This window comes from Haliotis asinina, chromosome 1 (genome assembly GCF_037392515.1).
Source record: "Haliotis asinina isolate JCU_RB_2024 chromosome 1, JCU_Hal_asi_v2, whole genome shotgun sequence".
Lineage (NCBI taxonomy): Eukaryota > Metazoa > Mollusca > Gastropoda > Lepetellida > Haliotidae > Haliotis > Haliotis asinina.
In genome coordinates, this window is record NC_090280.1 from 17,227,293 (window position 1) to 17,246,216 (window position 18,924).

Sequence of the window (18,924 nt, forward strand, 5' to 3'; positions counted from 1 at the left end):
CAAGCAAGAATGAGAGTGATCAATCAAACCGATCGTTAACAGTATGGTTGTATGTATCAATTCATAGAAAGTTCTACTCACCAGGGGATAGATTTTCGAAGCTCTCTTAGCAGTAAGACAGTCGTAAGTTTCATACATTAACACTGACTTACGACTATCTTAGCGCTAAGAGAGCTTCGTAAAGCTAGTCCCTGAACTGCTACATGGACTTATTAGAATGCATAATGTATATCTTCTAAATGTTAAGAATCACCATCATGTTTAGCTTATTACTTGCGCCTATTTTTCTTATACTGTTGAACATCATAATGTTAAACACACTTACACTTCCTGAGTGTCATCGACAGCAACTGATGGATCATCTGTTGAATAATCCAACTAGCGACAGAAGGTGGGCACAGTTTTGAAGAGCGGTTGCAGATTAGTCATAAGCCCAGACACTTATCAATGAAAACATTCTGTCACATGTTCCATTTTCACTTAAAATAACAACAACAAATTATGCACTGTTTACACTATTTTACTATGTACGTTATCAAATCTTTATTTTCGGTCCTTTGTCGACCTGTTTGACTTTTGAATTCGGGCCATTTATGCTTTCGACCTACAACCCTTTTGCGTTACTCCAATTTTTTATCCCGGAGAGATCATGGACTCGCCAGTATCAAGTAACCTTCAAGATGGCGGGATCAACTCTTTCTGTCTGTAAAGAAAATACAAATCTGTGACAAAAACAAAAGAAAAATTAGCAAGCGCTCAGCTGTCCCCGGGTAGCGCGCCCGGTATTAAACTGCACTTTAGCCGAAAAAATAATTGAATTGTATACACTACGTAGTAATCATGCCAAACGGAGATATTTTACTTGAGAATGTTATTTGTAATTACGGATGTTATAACTACTCATATATGCATTAGCAGATTGCCACTGTAAAGAGCTGAAAACCCAAGGAACATGAAAATAACGATTTTCAGCCTTAACAACCATTGAAGCTAGTCGTGTGGGATGTGTATTTGTGCGGATGTCACGTGATCTTCGGTGGTGAATTTTGCGCTTTTGTGTTCAATTTCCGTTTATCGCAAGTTTCCGGTTCGATATACAACAAAAACAACGAATATTTAAGTTGCCAGCCCGATTTTAGTAAACGTAAGTACCTTATATTTTAGAATAAGTTAATATCAGTTGGTACCGACATTATTCTAAGCTGTAAATTGAGTTTTCTGGGCATGCCACAGCCCGATGCACAACCTATCGCAAACAGGATGTTGAGCGTGTTTGGCTTGGCCGGAAGTTTTCGATATAAACAGTAAGCAGACATCTATTTCCTCTCATGCTTCGGATATTTAATGAAGCAATGTGGTGGTGATAATTATTACCTAGGAACAAAATGTATTTTCTGCTCGGAATTTTAACAAAGATGTCGTTTTTCTGTCCGCCATTTTTTCCGGTTCGACGAAAGTGGGACAAACTACAACAGTGTCGGTGTATCAGGTTGTGTTGTTTTCAACCCGGACACAGATTGGCATTTTCACTTCTTTCGGGGAAGTTAACCAGGGTGTAAATTGTCGTCAGTTAGTGTCAGGTTTGTAAATATCATCGCAAAATTGTGAAAGGTTTTATTGTCTGGTACATATTTGGCCGTGGCGATAATGATTATAGGTTTTGACGTCATGTGTGGACATTTTTTATGAAAGGGCATAAAAGTAGGACCTATCTTTTTGGGTTTCCACTTAAATTGTCACATTTTTAAATTCAGAATGTTTGGAGAATTGTCTTTTTCAGTTGAAAATGTCAATACTGTGTTGCCGTGACCATTTTTAGGATGTCTGCTATAGTACAGCCTTTCTAAGCGGTAGTCAACTGTTCATTTTATGAAGGTTGTATCACTTCAACTATCAGGGTTCACAGATGTGTCATGTATGTATTGATATATACAGGGATAGAAATAAATTTTTTCAGAAGGTGCCATTCATTCGAATTCAATTCTTTTGGAGGTTGCATTTGACTGATAATTTTCATGCGCCTTTTTAAAGAAAGTGTGCCTATGCTTTTGTGATGATCCAGTTATACATCACACCAATTTCACCATCATAAATTCAAAAAGTTAGTATATAATGATTAGTAAATATAATAAATAAATGATTAGTAAATAAATAATACAACACAGATATACGCCATACTTATTTCATTACTTTTAAAATGTTGGGAACTTTATTATGTTTTAAGGGGGCACTGATGCGGAGCGAATAATGTTTCTCACCAACGGTCTAATTACAAAACCAAGCAGCAAATTGGTCAGAACCCACTCCCTCGACCGTGACGGACAAAGGGACTGGGCTCCTGTCCACGTTAGCAGAATTTCTTCACCCTAAACAGTGAGGAGGCTGGATGCCCATCACATGCTGTTATTTAAAATATCCATGGCATTCCTTATCTGATTGTTACAAAATATCCCAGCAGTATTTTTTTTCTGATGCCTGGATGGTATAGTGACTGATCCAATTTGATCCTATTTCTGTGGTTTTTAAATCGATATTTAACCACCTCATGTGATAATATGATGTCTACATACATGTAGCAAGCCATTTGTTTCATATAAGTCCGAAAGATTGCAAAGCTTTATATTTAGATAGTTTTGTGGGTTGGCCCAGATGTCATAGCAAACATCATGCGTAAATTTTGGTAGCTACGACCCTGGTTTATTATCTGTGATAATAAAAAAACACACAGTTGATTTATCTGAATTCGTAAACTAATAAAAACAACTTTGCCATTGGTAGAGAAATCTGAAACTTTTCTTGCTTAAAAAAAACCTGATTATACCCATTTACCCAAGGACACAGCAAATACCTATGTGCGTTTCTTATGTAACAACAAAGTTCCATTGGTATCCTCAAAACAGTTTCGCCCAAAAAGGGTTTTCCGGCTGCATGCAACACAGAGATTACATCTTCCTTGCTGTAACTCGCGTTTGATGGTATAAACCTGCATGTGTTATTTGTCATCATTCACTTGATGGTCAGTTAATGAATTTATAACAGGTGTAAATAGTGGTAACACAACTAAAATTACTCGACAGAGGTTTCCATTTGGCGTTTCTCCTGTCTGGAGTAAATACTCAACATTAAAAATTAAGGTCTGTAGTGGCAAATTGTTGCATGTTATGTAATATGTACATGTAAGTGATGCAAGAGGGTTTATCAGCTGAGTTACGAAAACAAACATTGATGAAAGGATTAACCGATAACACACTGATTGATTAATTACTTCCACAGCGGATTTGTCAAAATGGCAATGTTTATGAGTGTAGATTTACATAATCTATACTGAATACACCCTGTCGTAAGGTACGAGTGTAAAGACAACATCCTTCCTACAAAAAATTAACCGCTACTACCTTGACTGATTGTTGCTCGTTATTGGCTAACTAATGGCGGACATCGTACAGTTGCCAAGTGTGTTGTCCTGGGTGACCAGTGAGATTATGTATACATGTACACCAGTGTGAAAATTTCTCAATGTGTCTTTTTTTTCACATATTAGACTGTTGAAAGACCCAAGACATAGGGCAGGATTATTTACCAGCTGCAGATGAATGGAATATCGTTCTTTTATGTGGGTATTGATGGATATATTCCTGAATGAGGTAATAGCCTGACATTGTTTCGATAACTTTCGTCTGTCTTAAATTTAATATTTGCATTTTGTTTTAATTTATTTCTTGTAGCATTCAGCAGAATCCATACTACAGAAAACATGCACTAGGTCACGAATAGGGTGTGTGTGAAATATCATTCAAGTTCACAATCTATACAATTTTAGATATTAAAATCATGGTAGAAATTCACTGTAAGTATAAGCAGACCATGTGGGGTTTTTATTAACTTTCAAAATGCATACAGATGTGACAAGGAACTAATTAGGTTTATAAGACAAAATATAAAGACCTACACTGTCTTCGTTATTTTTCAGTCCTAACATTTTTTGTATCACTGGCAGATGAGTAAACTTCAAGGTGTTTGGTTTGTTTTCATAATAAGGAAGTAAAATGACTTCATCTTTGTTGATCAGTCTACACATAAACTATCAATTGCGCATGTGGGAGGAGCAGCAGAGATCACGAACCAGTCACAAATTCTAGATATCTTCCGGGTACTCACACAAGAAAAACAAATACAAAAGAAACCACCAGTCCACAGAAATTGCTCCGCATCAGTGCCCCTTTAATGATGGCCTGTATCGAATGTCATTTAACAAGCATTATTCAGTGTTCTCAAACAAAACCAAGTAGTCATGTTTGATTTGACTACAATGATATTAGCATTGGTTTAACAATATGCTTTAAGGTCACATGCAACGTAAAACACAACATTGCAGATTCTGTTACCTTTCGGTATGCACTTACTGAAACAAATCATCAAAAGTGCCAATTCAGCCTTGAAATAAAAAAACGCGATTGAAAAAAGGCAGCAAAATCAGAGTTCAAACAATTCACTAATTTCCCCCCAGCGTTAGGTGTAAAGTGTTTTTAACAGCTGTGCTATGCTGCGCCCATATGCACAGTGAATAGGTTTGCAGAGCTTGAGGCAGTATGCATGCCCAGAGTATGAGGTCGTGAGCAGTAGTCTAAGCTTGGTCGTGTGCACAGTTGTGATTATGTCACAGAGGCACACCACTCTGATTGGTTGAAATTCCCTTAGCGGGATGGAATTGTGCACTGTTGTTAAAAATGTCCACTTAAGGCAATTAAAGATCGAATTGAGTAGTTTTAATGACTTGGTTTCATTTTTTAACGATGTCAATAAATGATTTATGTCTTTGTACCCCTTTAGATTAGAGTATATGTGATCTTTCAGGTAGATATATTATCATGAAAGAAATTAACAATACATCAGCTCAACCAATGACTGGTAACAATGCCAGACTTACATACAACCTGTTTAAAGTTTTCTGTTCCTTAGCTAAGCCCTCCTTAACAGGTCCAGAGGTTAGCAGAGAAAATGTCAATTGTGTATGGAAATGCACAATCAGGTGCTAATAACTTGGTAGCTGAACAGGATTATTTCATTTTGTGCCAGTGGTGAAATGTTGGCTAATTAGACTAGCTTCAAGCTGAAAAATTGAGATGGATTCTCAACTTACGTCAGAAAAGTTACATCCTTACTTCTCTTTACAGTATGAACAGAATGCAAAATTAAGAATACAAAAGAAACTTTAGATATATGTAATGTCAAAATATTAGCTCTGAACTGTTGCTGCAGGTAGACAATGAAGCGGGCTGCGTCCCCCCCAGTAGTTGTCAGTGAAGATGGCACTGTTGAGATTCAAGTCCTGGAGGAGAAACGGGCTCGTACAGAAGATGAAGTCTGTATTGATGAAGGGTAGGTTTCATGTGCACCTGTCTTGGTGCTCAGAGTTTGAAATTCCCTCCAACCAGATTTTAGAGTCTGTAGGTTCTGACTAAACTCTACATTGTTTATAGGACATTGCTTTTTGTATGAATTACTCATGAAAGAAAACTTTGAAATACTTTTAAAGAATAGTATAATTGACAATAACATAGTTCGGATTTCCAAACATTTTTATTGTATGTGTCATATAATTCAATGCCATCATTACTATGACCCTTGCAGGAATTGCTCAGTTTAACTTAAGGAAATGTGTGCAGTGCAACCTTAGGTAGTAACTTGGATGCACCCAAAAAATGGTTTTTACTTGGTGCTCAATGTTAAATTATTCATAGAGTTTGAGTTCTGGCATTAATGATTCAGAACATCGTTATAATAAAAACAAATAAGGACTGACAAGATCGGTTAAACATACTTCATAAAATGTTACAACATACAGTAACAGTCATTCAGTCACTCTCCAGGTGACCATCAGAGCATGAGTTTCATTTGAAATCTGCGTTCTTTTAACAGTCAAATATTAACATACACTGATGGTCAAAATATGAGATTGCATTTGGCAGTTTCAGGTTGCACCTGTGCAAGTTTTAAATGCTTAGAACAAGCCAGTCCCTAGAAGTAGAATGTTTTCTTTTTTTTAAAGTCGGTTGTATTGACAAGCCCATTTTGGCTCATGATATATATTTTTGGTAACTCTGCACACATTTTTCCTCAGACTAGACTGTAAGTATAGTGTTTTGTAACTTTGCATTTTGGCCTATGCAAAATTCTTCACTGTAATTACAAGACTGAAGAAGAAACTGGAGCACCAAATATATTTGCCCATGAAGATGTCTTCAGCTACCTAGTCTTGTCACAGTTGTGTCTGGTGTCCCCGTTGTAGCATTGCCGAAATATTGCTAAATGCAGCATAAAACCAACCTCACCCATGCACAAGACAAAAATGATGGGAGTCGATGATGAGACTATATAATGCATGATATTTTATCCCAGTTGTATGTAATTGTATTGACACTCATGATGTCATCCTCAGGATTGCACACTTTAGACTCCATTATTAACAGACTGCCATCATATAGCTTGAGTGTGGGTGAGCACAGCGTGAGACAAGCAAACAGAACCAAACAGATTCCCATGTATATCTGTTGATACCCAATCCTGGTTGTTTTTCAGTGTTATATATGAAGAGGAGATCATACAGCCGCAGCAACCTCCACCACAGTATCAGAATCTCATAATACAACACATGGATATAGCAGAACCTCTGCTTACACTCAAACGCCTCCTGGAAGTGCGACTACAGTGCTCTCTGTCAGAGCACCAGTTCTATCTACAAGACAGCATACAGGTAGGTTCAGGGTGTTACCTGTCGTCAGTACTTCGCAGCTTTGCTTAAACTACAGGGCATGAAATTGGTAGTATTTAAGTGCTAATTGAACAGAATTTTCCCAATTCTTCAGATTTTTTAAAATATGGACATTGTTCAAACAGTTGAAATTTGACCAGTGTCATGCATTTTATTACAATTTACCTGTCCATCGCACTTTGTTTGATTCCGAGGATATTTTGTTTTCAATCTGACCTATCGAAAAGAGGATGGTGATTATTATTGACTGACCACTTTCATATAGCTGGAATACTGCTAAATGCAGAATCAAAAATACAGTCAGACAAAGATAGGATGATATGCAACCCCAAGTCTGCAGTCTTCAAAGTCTGCTAATAAAATTTCTAACCATGAAGATCCAGGTTAGAATTGGTTTTCAGCAACCTATGCTTGTCTTATGAGATGACTGACAAGGATTATGTGGTCAAACTCACTGATGTGGTTGACACGTATCATCCTTATTCACTCACTTAGCATAACGCACATGATGTTAATCTTTGGATTGTCTCAACATTATTTTCTGACCCCTCTATATATCTGGAATATTGCTGAGTGTGACATTAAACAACAAAGTAAAAACTCCTTGTATGAACATTGTGGTATTGCGTTGCCAGCTGGATGCCAACAAGAGCCTTGTAGATCAGTGTGTGCAGGGAGACGGCATGGTGCAGATCAACCTTGAAGTCAAGTCACAGCCAGGTGCGTTCATGGTCACTGCTAGCTCATACAACCAAACTCTTCTCCACTGTCATTCATTTTCACCCAAACTTTCCTTCAAGGTAGTTCATCCATGTATATCAGAGTGTATCAGTTTTACGGGTGTTCCTGGTTAGGATACATGACCAGCCACCCTAGTTGTACAAAGCAGCCAAATGAAACAGATGATGATGCAAAATGACAAGGTTCACCTTGTGTCAGTTTCTGAGGGCTAGGTTTCTCATAGATTACATTACCCACGTGGGTATGTTTTTGTGCAGCCCATTTCTGGTGTTCCGTGACGTGATATTGATAGACTGGAATATTGCTAAAAATTGGTCTCTACCTATTTTTAAGTTTCTCTCAATTTATTTAAGAGAGGGCATGATATGAGTATCTTGTTGATTGAGATAAACATTTAAACAGGGCGACAGAACAACACATGTGATAGAAGTATGTAAATTCTTCATGTGATATATCATGTAGAGTTGAGACTACTGCCATATGGCAAGACCATGTTAAAGTTGTGTGCAACTGTCTCCCTCAGCAGGTGTCAAGCCTAAAATTAACATCCTGGATATACTGAAGACAGCTGACGAGGTGGAAACTCAGCCAGTGGAGTCAGGTAGGTGTTTGTGTTGTGTGTCTCAGGAGAGTTGCTAGATGTTTGTAACAGTTTGTAGTTAGTCTGTTTGCACCTTTATAACAGTAAATAGATGTCAGAGATCTACTATCAAGTGGATGACACAATTTTTGCTGTCGGATTCATATTGTTACGTTTTCTTGTTTCAGTCCCTGCAGCTACTCAGCAGATTCAGCAGGCCAACACAAAGGTTGTCATCCCACTACCAGAAGAGTCAGAGAATGTCACAAGGTGGATCGTGGACCAGAACTTCCGCAGGGAACAGGAGCGACTGAAAATACCCTTTGGTGAGTACCTGAGCTCGTCCATTTTTGTCAAGGTGTTAGAATTGCTTGGTGGACATTAGGGATGCAATGATTAACCGAGACCTCAATTTGATTTTCAGTATTGGACCCTCATTGTGATCATTTTCGATTCAGTACTTCATTTAAGTAAAAACAAAAAGATTTCCTTGAACTCTCCAAGTTAGTATTTTAGCATGAAATTATTCATCAGCTTAGCAGTGTCTACTAACAACAATTCTCATTGGATAACCAATCACATTTGGCCTTTTTACAGCACTCAAAATTGCTTGAGTTGAGCTTAAACATTACCTCTTCTGAGCCCTCTGTATGTCATGTCAGTGACACTGATGATTCCTCTCATTACTGTACACTGCTGGATAAAGGGTTGTTGGAGTAGCCTAGTGTTTAACATAAAGCATTCACTCGTCACACCAAACACCCAAGTAGTATAGGGAATGACAGTTCTAAAACACTTTCAAGAAATGTCTCTACAAAGCCTTATTTACTAAATAAGGCTTTGGTTGGGACCTTAGATCTTGCTACTATTACCCCTACTACTTAACGTGTGTTGGAGGTAACACTGTGCCGTACGGTACGATCAATAATTCTTCTCTTACAAACCCCCTACCCGGCCCATCCCTTAAGTAGTACAAGTTAGGTTCGTCGGCTTTCATATCCACTTTATCTATGTTGTAAGTTTTGACTGACCATATAGGATCGGTGGCCCGCTTACGGCTATCGCCCTACTACTTAACGTCTGTGCCTATGTTATGTTTATATCGATGAAACAGTTTAACGTGAACCGCCTACGATCTCTTTGGTGTTCATAATAAAGGCTTGCTGGGCTTTTTGTATCCCCTGTTCTATGTACTTTTTTTTCTCGTCCTCGCTGATAGCAGACTTACGAGACTTGGACCGAATATCTTGTTTCATTCCGTTATATTTTTTGAGTTCAGATAGGATTGAACGAAACTCCTCTTCTGAGATCTTACTGTCAGAGAGTGCCGTGGAAATTCGCTCACTCACTGTGTTCAGCTTTGCTTCGGCCAGAACCCTGATCTCGTCGTGTTTCAATGCCTTACGATTAAGTCTGCGTGATACTAACTTAAGCGCCAACCCTACCAACCCTGTCACCCCAGCCGTTATTTCAATACCTAGCACTATAGGTGCAGCCACGATGGTAGCCAACAACCCAACGCCTGCCGCCCCTAGTCCCATGCTGGTTGCCATAAGGGTAGTGTCAGCCCCGTCCACGATATTGAAAGCTCTATTGTACTTTTTACATAGAGCTTTCCGCGTGTCACGGTCTTGTTCTAGTTGGCGTTTCACATCACATAACTGCCTCAAGCGAAACCCATCTACGGTTTCCAACGTCTTCGCTACTTCCTCTACGACTGGGTACAGACCCATCCTATAATATATATTTTGGAAGATATTTTAATTGGGGTTCAGTTAAAAGTCTATCAATGAATTTGAAGTCTACAAGTTCTAGACAACTAGTCAGGGTAATAGGTGAGAATCTAATAGGCTTTCCTGTTGTAATAAAAACCCCACGGAGGCTTATTAAGCTGGTTATAGGACCAGTGGGGGTATCCTGTTGTATAATAATACGACAATATTGGTGTATGTGTTCGTCATACCAGTGGATTGACACCCCGGGTAAAATTTGGCATACTCTTGGGGGGTTTTCATTATCTAAAACCCAAAAGAAGACTTCTATGATGAGTGTGAAAGGGGAGAATCTTCTATTAATAAGATTTTCGATATAAGGATTATTGCTAAATGTTAATTTATTTTTTACTATAGTCCTTAACCCATTTTTTTCGATATCTCCTGATATCATGTGTACTAATCCCCTCTCCGGAATGAAATCCCCGGGCCAGATACCGTTGTTCCTAATCTTAGAGATCCACTCATTTTCGTCTATTGTGATATAAGGTGAGGTGAGTGTTAAGTTGATCAGCCATTTGGGTTCTTTAAAATCTGATAACGGCACCCGTCTGTACACGTTGTCTTTGAAGTGTAGGATGTATAATTCATCTTCCTCACCAGGCTGATCGAATCCCTCCGTGTCTCCTAGGTCGTTAAGCGTAGTGTTGGGACGATGACTGGTCATTATTATACTATTACGATATAATTTCCAACTGGTTTTCTGATAATAATTCAGGGGTTAACTTCATACCTATGAAGTGTATGTTGTCAGGCAGGAAGATATTGGTTAGTGATATCTTATTTTCCACGATCACGTTGACCCCCTGCAGACTGGTCTTGGAGTCGACACCCGTCCGCACGTAAACATTGCAAACTTGAAACTGATGTTGTTTGCCCCACCCGAGTTTGATCCCCTTCACGATCTCGACATCATTCCCCGATGGTTCCCCTAGGTAGACTTTGATGATCAGTGTTCCGTTTGCCGGTAGACTCTCTAGTGCCTTGACCACGCCTTCGAATTCAGACACCAACTGCAATTTCACGTTTTGTATGGCCGGTTTACTCGATAGCATGTGGGCTGCTATAGTGTTGACTGGGCTGACGACTACGCTACGTCTCTGAGTTGGGACGTAAGCCACGAGCAGGGTTCCATTGTTCACGACTTTGTTTAGGTGGTTGTCTTTGTTATCCGTGAACACGTAAGGGGAGACGAGTCTAATATTGAGAAACCAGTCGTCTTTATCGGGTAACAACACCCACTTGTCATCTTCGGTGAAGACGAGCATATATGGTTTGTTTTGGACGACGGTAGTGCTCTCAACATCGTCTAAGTCGAACAGTTTACCACCGAACGATGGGTATATTACCCAATTATTATTACCGGTGTTGACAAGGGCGTACTTAGTGTTGACTGTTGCTCTTGTGGTATCTATCATATCACTTAGGGTTCCACCGGAGGGGATTTCAACGCGTTTGTAAATGTTGTTTTTCAGTTGCAAGGCGTACGATTTACCATCTACTCCGGGAGCGTCGAAACCGCGCGTGTCTCCGAGGTCGGAGATCCCGATATTGACGCATTTTTTCACTCCGGGCCCTTGTGCGCTGGTCATTTTACATGAAGCGTTAAGCTGAGGTATCCTATATTTACAGGATTATGATTTATATCTAACACCGATATTGTCAGCTCAGGTATGTTGCCCTGGGTTAATCTCTTATACTGCCGTGGTGAAAACGACTCGGTTCTACCGTCGTTGAATTTCTCAGTTTTCACCGGCACTGCTCTCAGTATAGTGGAAGGGTGACCTCCTTGAATGTTGTACGTTGTGCTCACCTGATCGAGATGAATGTACAGCTCTCGGTACGGTACTAGGTCGGGTAACTTCGTGCCTGTGACGGTTGTTGTTGGTTTTATCTCGTCAGGAGACATACCGAGTATCCTCGCTAATGGTCGGCCGAGCCTCAAGGAGGTTCTTCCGTTGTTGATTAACACCACTGTGCCGTTTGAGTCGTTCATCTTGAGTTCGGCTCCCAGGGGTTTGAAGACCTCGTCGTTTAGAGAGCACACGCTGTAGTAGCCGTCAGTTATCTGGCTGCGAGTTCCACTGACGAACAGCTTATTGTTGCTGATATTAATGTTAGTCCATTGCGGTAGGTAGGTGATATCGCAGAGTGCGACTTCGAGTTGGCCTGACGTGTTATCGATCGCGTGCGTCAGCTGAACGGCCTCACCGCTCGTTATTCCTGGAAGTGTTATGTACATATTATAATATATGAATTATATATTATAATATGGATGTAGCACACTTGAAAATCGTGGTGAATGCAGATGGTACGGAGTTTAAAACAACCTTTATTAATATCTTTGAAAACTATGTCGTGTCCGTTAATAACGCGCAGGCGGTGGTAAACTGGAATCAAAACCCAATGCAGTTTTGGCAGAACCAACTCAACTTTGCTGTGTGGTGTGCGACGACAGGGTCGGGTGTGACACCAGACTACGGTATAGACGAACTGAGTAAGGCGGTTATTTTGTTTCATATTTATTATCAAACGAGACGAATATTGAAGGAAATAAGTGCTCCTCTTCCCCAAGATAAAGCGTGGAGTATGACGAATAACCCTTATGATAGACGCGCTTATGAACGTGTTTGTGGGGAGTTTGAGATTCCAACGAATAAAGACTTTCGCCTTCCTGTTGTGAACCATGGTCTCGGTATAGTTCTCGTGTACTTCTACAGGTCCGGAACATATTATGCCGGTTCTAAAGATGGTTCATACAACCCAAACCGGCATACATTTACAGGCCCCACAACGAATGAAAAGATCCATGTCAGCTGTATAAAGCAAACCAATCCTGATGCAGCCACAGCCTGGACTAAAATGATCTCAAAAACATCTAAAGAATTCACTCGTGCTGGTACAATACGCTTGAACGACTCGATTCGAACGTACGTGTGGGCGCTGTTGGGTGCGCAGTCGATGACGCGTTCCAACATCCTCGGTAAGGGAACTGCTTACGACGCTCAGAAACAGTTCGTTTCCAACGTTGATGATGCTATCAATTCTCCAGTTGATCTCCCGAGGGCCATCGACCGTTACCAAAACGTGTTAGAATACGCCAGATCGAAAGTCAATTACGTGTTCGGCGTGGGGTTGTACATGGCTCCGAGTGATATGCAACTGAGAATAAAAAAAGTGGTGGGTTATAACAACAAAATAGTCATAGCCACGGCGGACCAAAAGTTGGGTATCAACCCCGATATTAACACCCCCTATATCCCACACATCCCACCACGTGAAAAGGGTATAGTGGCGCCACCTCCGGAGCCTAAAATTCAACCAACACCACACCCCCATATTCAGACCTCCTATCAGCAGCATATTGATAATAAAACAGCCTTAGTGGTTGGTGGGGTAACTGTGGGACTTATTTGGTTAAAGATTTCTTAGCCGCTACGTACACCAGACCCGCCACGGCGACGATGGCTGCCCACAGGTTTTGACTGAGCCACATGGCAGTTTTAGACAGAGCGCTCAACAACCACGAGACGATGCTACCCAGGATGCCGGGAAGGGCTTCGGCGGCTTTACCAGCCAGTTTAGCTAGGCCTTCCCCGAGTTTTTTTATCCAGTCTTTAATACCCCCACCGGGGGGTGTTGGGGGAACTCCCCCACTGGCAGGCCCCACAGGGGTTCCTCCCACCAGTGACACCACCAGGGTTGATATGATGAAACCCAATGCAGTCAGAATACTGGCGATGGTGATCCCTTGCTCCCGGAACAATATCCGAATCCTGTTGGCTAAAGTTGTATCCTCATTCAGTATTCTATCGATTGTTTCCCGAATACGACTGATCTGGGATCGAAGCTGTTCACGATTCGAGGAAGCGGCTTCCAATCGTGTACGTCTCTCGTCTTCTAAATCACGTATTCGTTCATTGATACGACGCTTCATATCATCGTTTTCAGTTTCGTTGAGTTTGGTTTTTTCCCTAGCGATGTGCTCGTCGATTTCGTTCAGTTTCCCCATGTTGTTCACGAGTTCTCCACGCACGCGTTTCACGGCTTCGTCTAAGCCGCGCAGTTCCCTTACCGGAAAGTCAAACCCCGGTAACGGTTTGTCCCAGTAGGTGCTCAACAGTTTTTCTATGCTGTCCGAGGCTTCTGTAGCACGCTGTGGTGTCATTTCATCTCTAGTGGTGAGGTGGGATCTGGTAGCTTGCAGATCTTCTTTAACGGCCTTAGGTATTGCACCACCGTAATCATTCATGTTTAGATTTTTACGGATAAATTCGACACCATGGCGGCTGGCTAGAGTTGACAAGGCCAGTGGTTTTTTATTGCTCTTGTTAAAGAGGTCAACCCCTGGGTCAGACTTAAGGCGTAGAACACCCTTTGTATCAATAAAAAAATTCTTATGGTATCGACCCTGTGGTTCAACGTAGTTTTTATCTCTTCTTAAACTTTCGTAATAATCATTTACCGTTGTTTCCAAGAGTTCTTGGTTCAATGGTGAACTAGTAAATGAGGTCTCCTGCTCATCATCGAATGCCTGGGCACTAGCGCCCGGCATCTCCGTCATATCTATGTCTTCATCCATTAGTATTAAAAATATATTTCTTTTATATAACAATGTACGGCAGAAAATTAGATCCTTTCAGAAGATTGAGAGAGCCATTAGGAGCCAGAGCCGTGCGACAGTCGGTGACCATCACCAACAATCCCAGCAAGATAGACCAGAATCAAACTCTGCTGGTTAGATTTCCAAACCTTGGTGAGAATGACCTCATTGTACCAGGCACTGTTCGACTGGCGTTCAATATCACGTTGACCTCCGACAACGACAAATGCGAGCTAGTGCGGAACGTGGGTCGAGCTATCATCAAGAAAACGACTGTCAAGATCAGCGGTAACGAGGTGCTGAGTATCGACGACAGCGACGTGTTTCACTGCTACAAGGATCTCTGGAAAAGCGAGGGAGAACGAGTCAATGATGTGTACCAGGGTATCAGCAAATCAACCCGGGCGCGCATAGGATACGTCTTCACGCAAGACCAGCAAGACAAGCTATCGGACGGTGAAAAGGCCATCGCTCTAGCATACGGGAATCGATTCTGCGTGCCGCTCGACTTCGAGTTGCTCACGGGACACGCGCCGTTTTACCAGGCCGCGCTGGGTGATAGGCTCGAATACGAGCTCACGTTTAACGACTATAGCAAAGTAGTGCGTACGCCGAACGGTGATGAGGCCAGTTATGCCATAGACAACATCTCTCTGGAGTTCGACATGGTCACTAGCCCGGAGCTGGCCAGGCAGGTTCGAAGCCAGTACTCTGGGAAGATGGCTATCCTGTACGATCGCGTACTGAGGCATAGATCAGTCGTGCGAGATAAGAGCGACACTGTGTGGAATATCAACCTGAACGTGCCGGCGCGATCGATGAAAGGTATCCTGGTCGTCCCCGTGGAGTATTACGATCCATTCCGGAGGGACAGCGAGAAGTTTTTCAACCCCGAGATTGAAAAGGTGGAAGTGACCATCGAGGGCGTGCCCAACCAGCTGTTCAGTCATGGTATGAGGCCACACCAGCAGTGGGATGAGATAAAAAAGCTACCAGTGGGGGACTACATAACAAAGAACCTGGACCTCGGCTCCGTGCAGATCGGTGAATACCTGACCACCAAGTACGCCCTATGGTTGGACATGCGATCCACGGATGATGATAAACTGCACGGTAGCGGGCGTCGTATAGATAACGGCAGCGAAGGGATAACCATCCAGATTACTAAGAAGGCTCAAACCGCTGGTAAGTTGAAATTATATCTGTACGTTATTATGGACGCGCAACTTAATATAGACAAGGGGAGATTCGTGCAAGCCATCTACTAGTGGGGGAGACCCCCAGGGGTACCCACAACTCCCCACTGACCCACACTGCGCCATAGTGTGCGGGCAGACTGGCTGTGGGAAGACCGTTTTCGTGTTGGATATGTTGGAGGGTTACTACAAGGATGTGTTCGATAACATCGTTATCATGTGCCCTACTCTGAGCATGAATAAAACGTACGCGCGACCTTGGGTGATGACGGACCCGGACGTACACAAAATCGACCCTGGAACACGTCTGCAGGACTGGTTGAAAGCTCTTCACGAGAAATTTAAAGGGGAACCGACGCTGTTCATACTGGACGACTGCAGCGCTAATCGTGAGATAACAAAAAAGAGAGACATGCTATCGTACCTGGCCTTCTCCGGCCGGCATGCAAATCACAGCGTCTGGGTGCTAACGCAGAAGTTCAACTCGGTGTTGAAAGACCTCAGGGAGCAGACGCGATGGGTGGCCTTATTTCACTGCAAGGACAGGGATTCGTTCGAGGAGTGTTTGAGAGAGAACGATGTGATGAGTAAATTAGAACGGGAACGGGTGAAGAAACAGCTCGCTGAAACTAAACACGCTAAGCTCGTGCTAAAGACCGACCAACCAGTAGCATATAGAGTATACTAAAGCTAAGCAAAGCTAAGCAAAGCTAAGCAAAGCTAAGCATAGCTATGATATTTGAAGTATTTGTCGTGTGCAACTTAACCTTCATTTCTCTGTGTTTTGTCTGCATCGGGTATTATATAGTTAAAACTAAATCTTACTTGTTATATTATAAGATGGAGTGTGAGGAATTGCTCGAACAGTTGGGGGTCTCCCAAACGCCGCCGGCAGGCCCCACTGTGGGGGATTCCCCCAAGCGAGAGAAACTGGTGGCGTTGGCTGTTGGTGGTAAAGCCAAACATTACTTTGGAGACTACACTCCAGATAAAATTCACAAAATGTCAGCCGAAGAAATCGATAAGCTGTACGCTAGATACGAGTCCCGGCTCGGAGCAGAAATGACAAAGACAATAGGATCGGCTATGACCCAGATATACACCGGTATTGTATCACACTTCCTTCCCATTCCACCAGAGCGCCGACTTTACCTGTGGGAGGACCTCGAGAAAGACCCTTTTATCGAACACGCCGTGAGTTCTATCAGCTGCGGGCTGTACCACAAATATGGTATGTTGTTGGCTCCAGTGACGGCGGCGATTATCACGGCAAAACATTGTCAATTTGAGAGAAAGAATAATAATAATAGTATAGATGGATGCTGCACAGGAGGTACCCCCAACAGTGAGTCCCGAGGTGACGGTGGAGACCCCACCCCCAACAGTGACGGTGGAAACCCCTTCAGTGGGGGAAGTGACCCCAACAGTAACCAGACAGAAGAATCCTAAGAGAGTAGCTGCCGGTAAAAAACGGTGGTGTAACCAACATAAAGTGACCAACCCCCGACTGTTGTTGGCTGTAGGCGTAACTGCTGCCGTGGCTATCTCGTGGTTATACGTGGGGGTACCCTCCCACAGTGAGGGAAACTCTGGGGGTGTGGGGGTTACCCCCACGCCGCCGGCAGGCCCCACTGTCGACCCGCATATCATGTTATAATTTTAATATTTTATATCATATACATAATGTCTGAGGGGAAAACGTTCGTCAACGACGCATACCACGCCACAGTGGTAGCCAGTCTAGCAGTAGGGTACGCTCGGTTGACTAAAATGGTGCTTAAACAACCAACTATCAAGCTAGATTTCAACCTGCAGGATATGGGTATGCTCATAATGAACCTTGGTATGGCGATGGCCACAAAAGACATCCTAGTAAAACAAGGAATAATACCTGATAATATAATGAAATAAATATAGGGATGGCCACGATAGCTATGATGGTCGGTGGGGCGTTAGTGAATGCCCTGGCATTTTCCGGGAGTAATTTCCTCTTCTCGAAACTACGAGATGATCACGCGGCTGAAATACAGGAAGAAAGGAAGCGGCACGATCTCGCTACTGAGAAATTACAAAGGGCACAGGCTGAGTACGCTAAAAAACGCCTCCAGAGGATCGATTTTATTAACGAACAACTCAAGCGTGAAAACCATGCCATTAAAACATTCAACGATGTTGATGAAGCAATGAAAGAATACTACCTACTAACTGGTAAACAATTGGAACCGCTCAATAAACCCACACTCGCTCAGTACTACACACCATCCAAGGGACAAATGAATCGTGAACTGGGCTTCATAGTGTTGGGTATAGCAGCTACTGCGTTGGTTGCGAAGCAATTAAATTAAAATACCTATATAAGTAAACATGAGACCCGCTCCATACCGATGCGAATACATACTTATGGGGAAGACCGAGGCCTGTGGTAGGAAATGCAGGAATCAGGGGTTCTGTTGTTTCCATATGGGAAGTCCTAACTACACGTGTTCTGTGTGTGGTATCGGGGTTAAAGGACATTACTGTCTATGTAAAGCTCACGGAGCGAACGTAGTCAGACATCAACTCATCTACGAGAATAAAAAAGGCTACATAAAAGAACGTAGGCGACTGCTCAAGATAGACTCCAGTGCGTGAAAGGGTTACCTCCCCTTACTGTGAACCAATTAGACGTTGGTTCTCTTAGGTGTAAACACGATGTCTACTGTAAGCGAGCTCAAGCGGGTCGCAAAACAGAGAGGTGTGATCGGGTATTCTCGAATGCGGAAGTCAGCATTGTTGAGATTACTAGGTTTAGAAGCCCCTCCTACAGTAAAACAATTAAAAGCTCAAGCAAAACAGCTTGGATACACGGGTTATTCAAACCTGGGTAGAGCCGGGTTAACCGCATTGTTATCACATGCCCCCGTAGCAAAACCTCCCACTGTAAAACAACTGAAAGCCGAGGCACACGATTTGGGTTTAGGCGGGTATTCCCGTATGAGAAAACCACAGCTTGTAGAATTATTACGACAGAATAGAGCTATTGACCTACAGTTCGTGCGCACTGAGCGCGCTGTAGGCAACTATTTGAGAGGTTGGCGCATGCACGTTGATAGAAACATAGACATTACAGATATCAAGCCTCTGATAGCTGATAAGGTCAACCAGGAACTAAATAATCTAGGAAGTATCAAGTTTCAGATCACAGTGAAAATGTCGCTCGATAAGCAGGTTGGGAGTACCACTGAGTATGTTCAGCCTTACTTCCGAGGTCAACAAGAGGT

General features: G+C 42.3%; 1 protein-coding gene across 7 annotated transcripts in view; it reads left to right on the plus strand.

Moving 5' to 3' along the window:
• The first annotated feature begins 1,041 nt into the window (after positions 1–1,041).
• LOC137287549 (GA-binding protein alpha chain-like) overlaps positions 1,042–18,924 on the plus strand; it is a 28,128-nt gene continuing 10,245 nt past the window's right edge. The window contains exons 1-6 of one of the 7 annotated variants that reach the window (XM_067819923.1): positions 1,042–1,144; positions 5,260–5,379; positions 6,580–6,754; positions 7,408–7,492; positions 8,037–8,114; positions 8,282–8,419. In XM_067819923.1, coding sequence (XP_067676024.1) covers positions 5,267–5,379; positions 6,580–6,754; positions 7,408–7,492; positions 8,037–8,114; positions 8,282–8,419 — 589 coding nt within the window. In that variant the 5' untranslated portion in view covers positions 1,042–1,144; positions 5,260–5,266. Of the gene's footprint in view, positions 1,149–1,286; positions 1,581–5,259; positions 5,380–6,579; positions 6,755–7,407; positions 7,493–8,036; positions 8,115–8,281; positions 8,420–18,924 lie in introns of those variants that run through there. The other 6 variants (XM_067819954.1, XM_067819905.1, XM_067819938.1 and 3 more) reach the window with 6 other exon arrangements.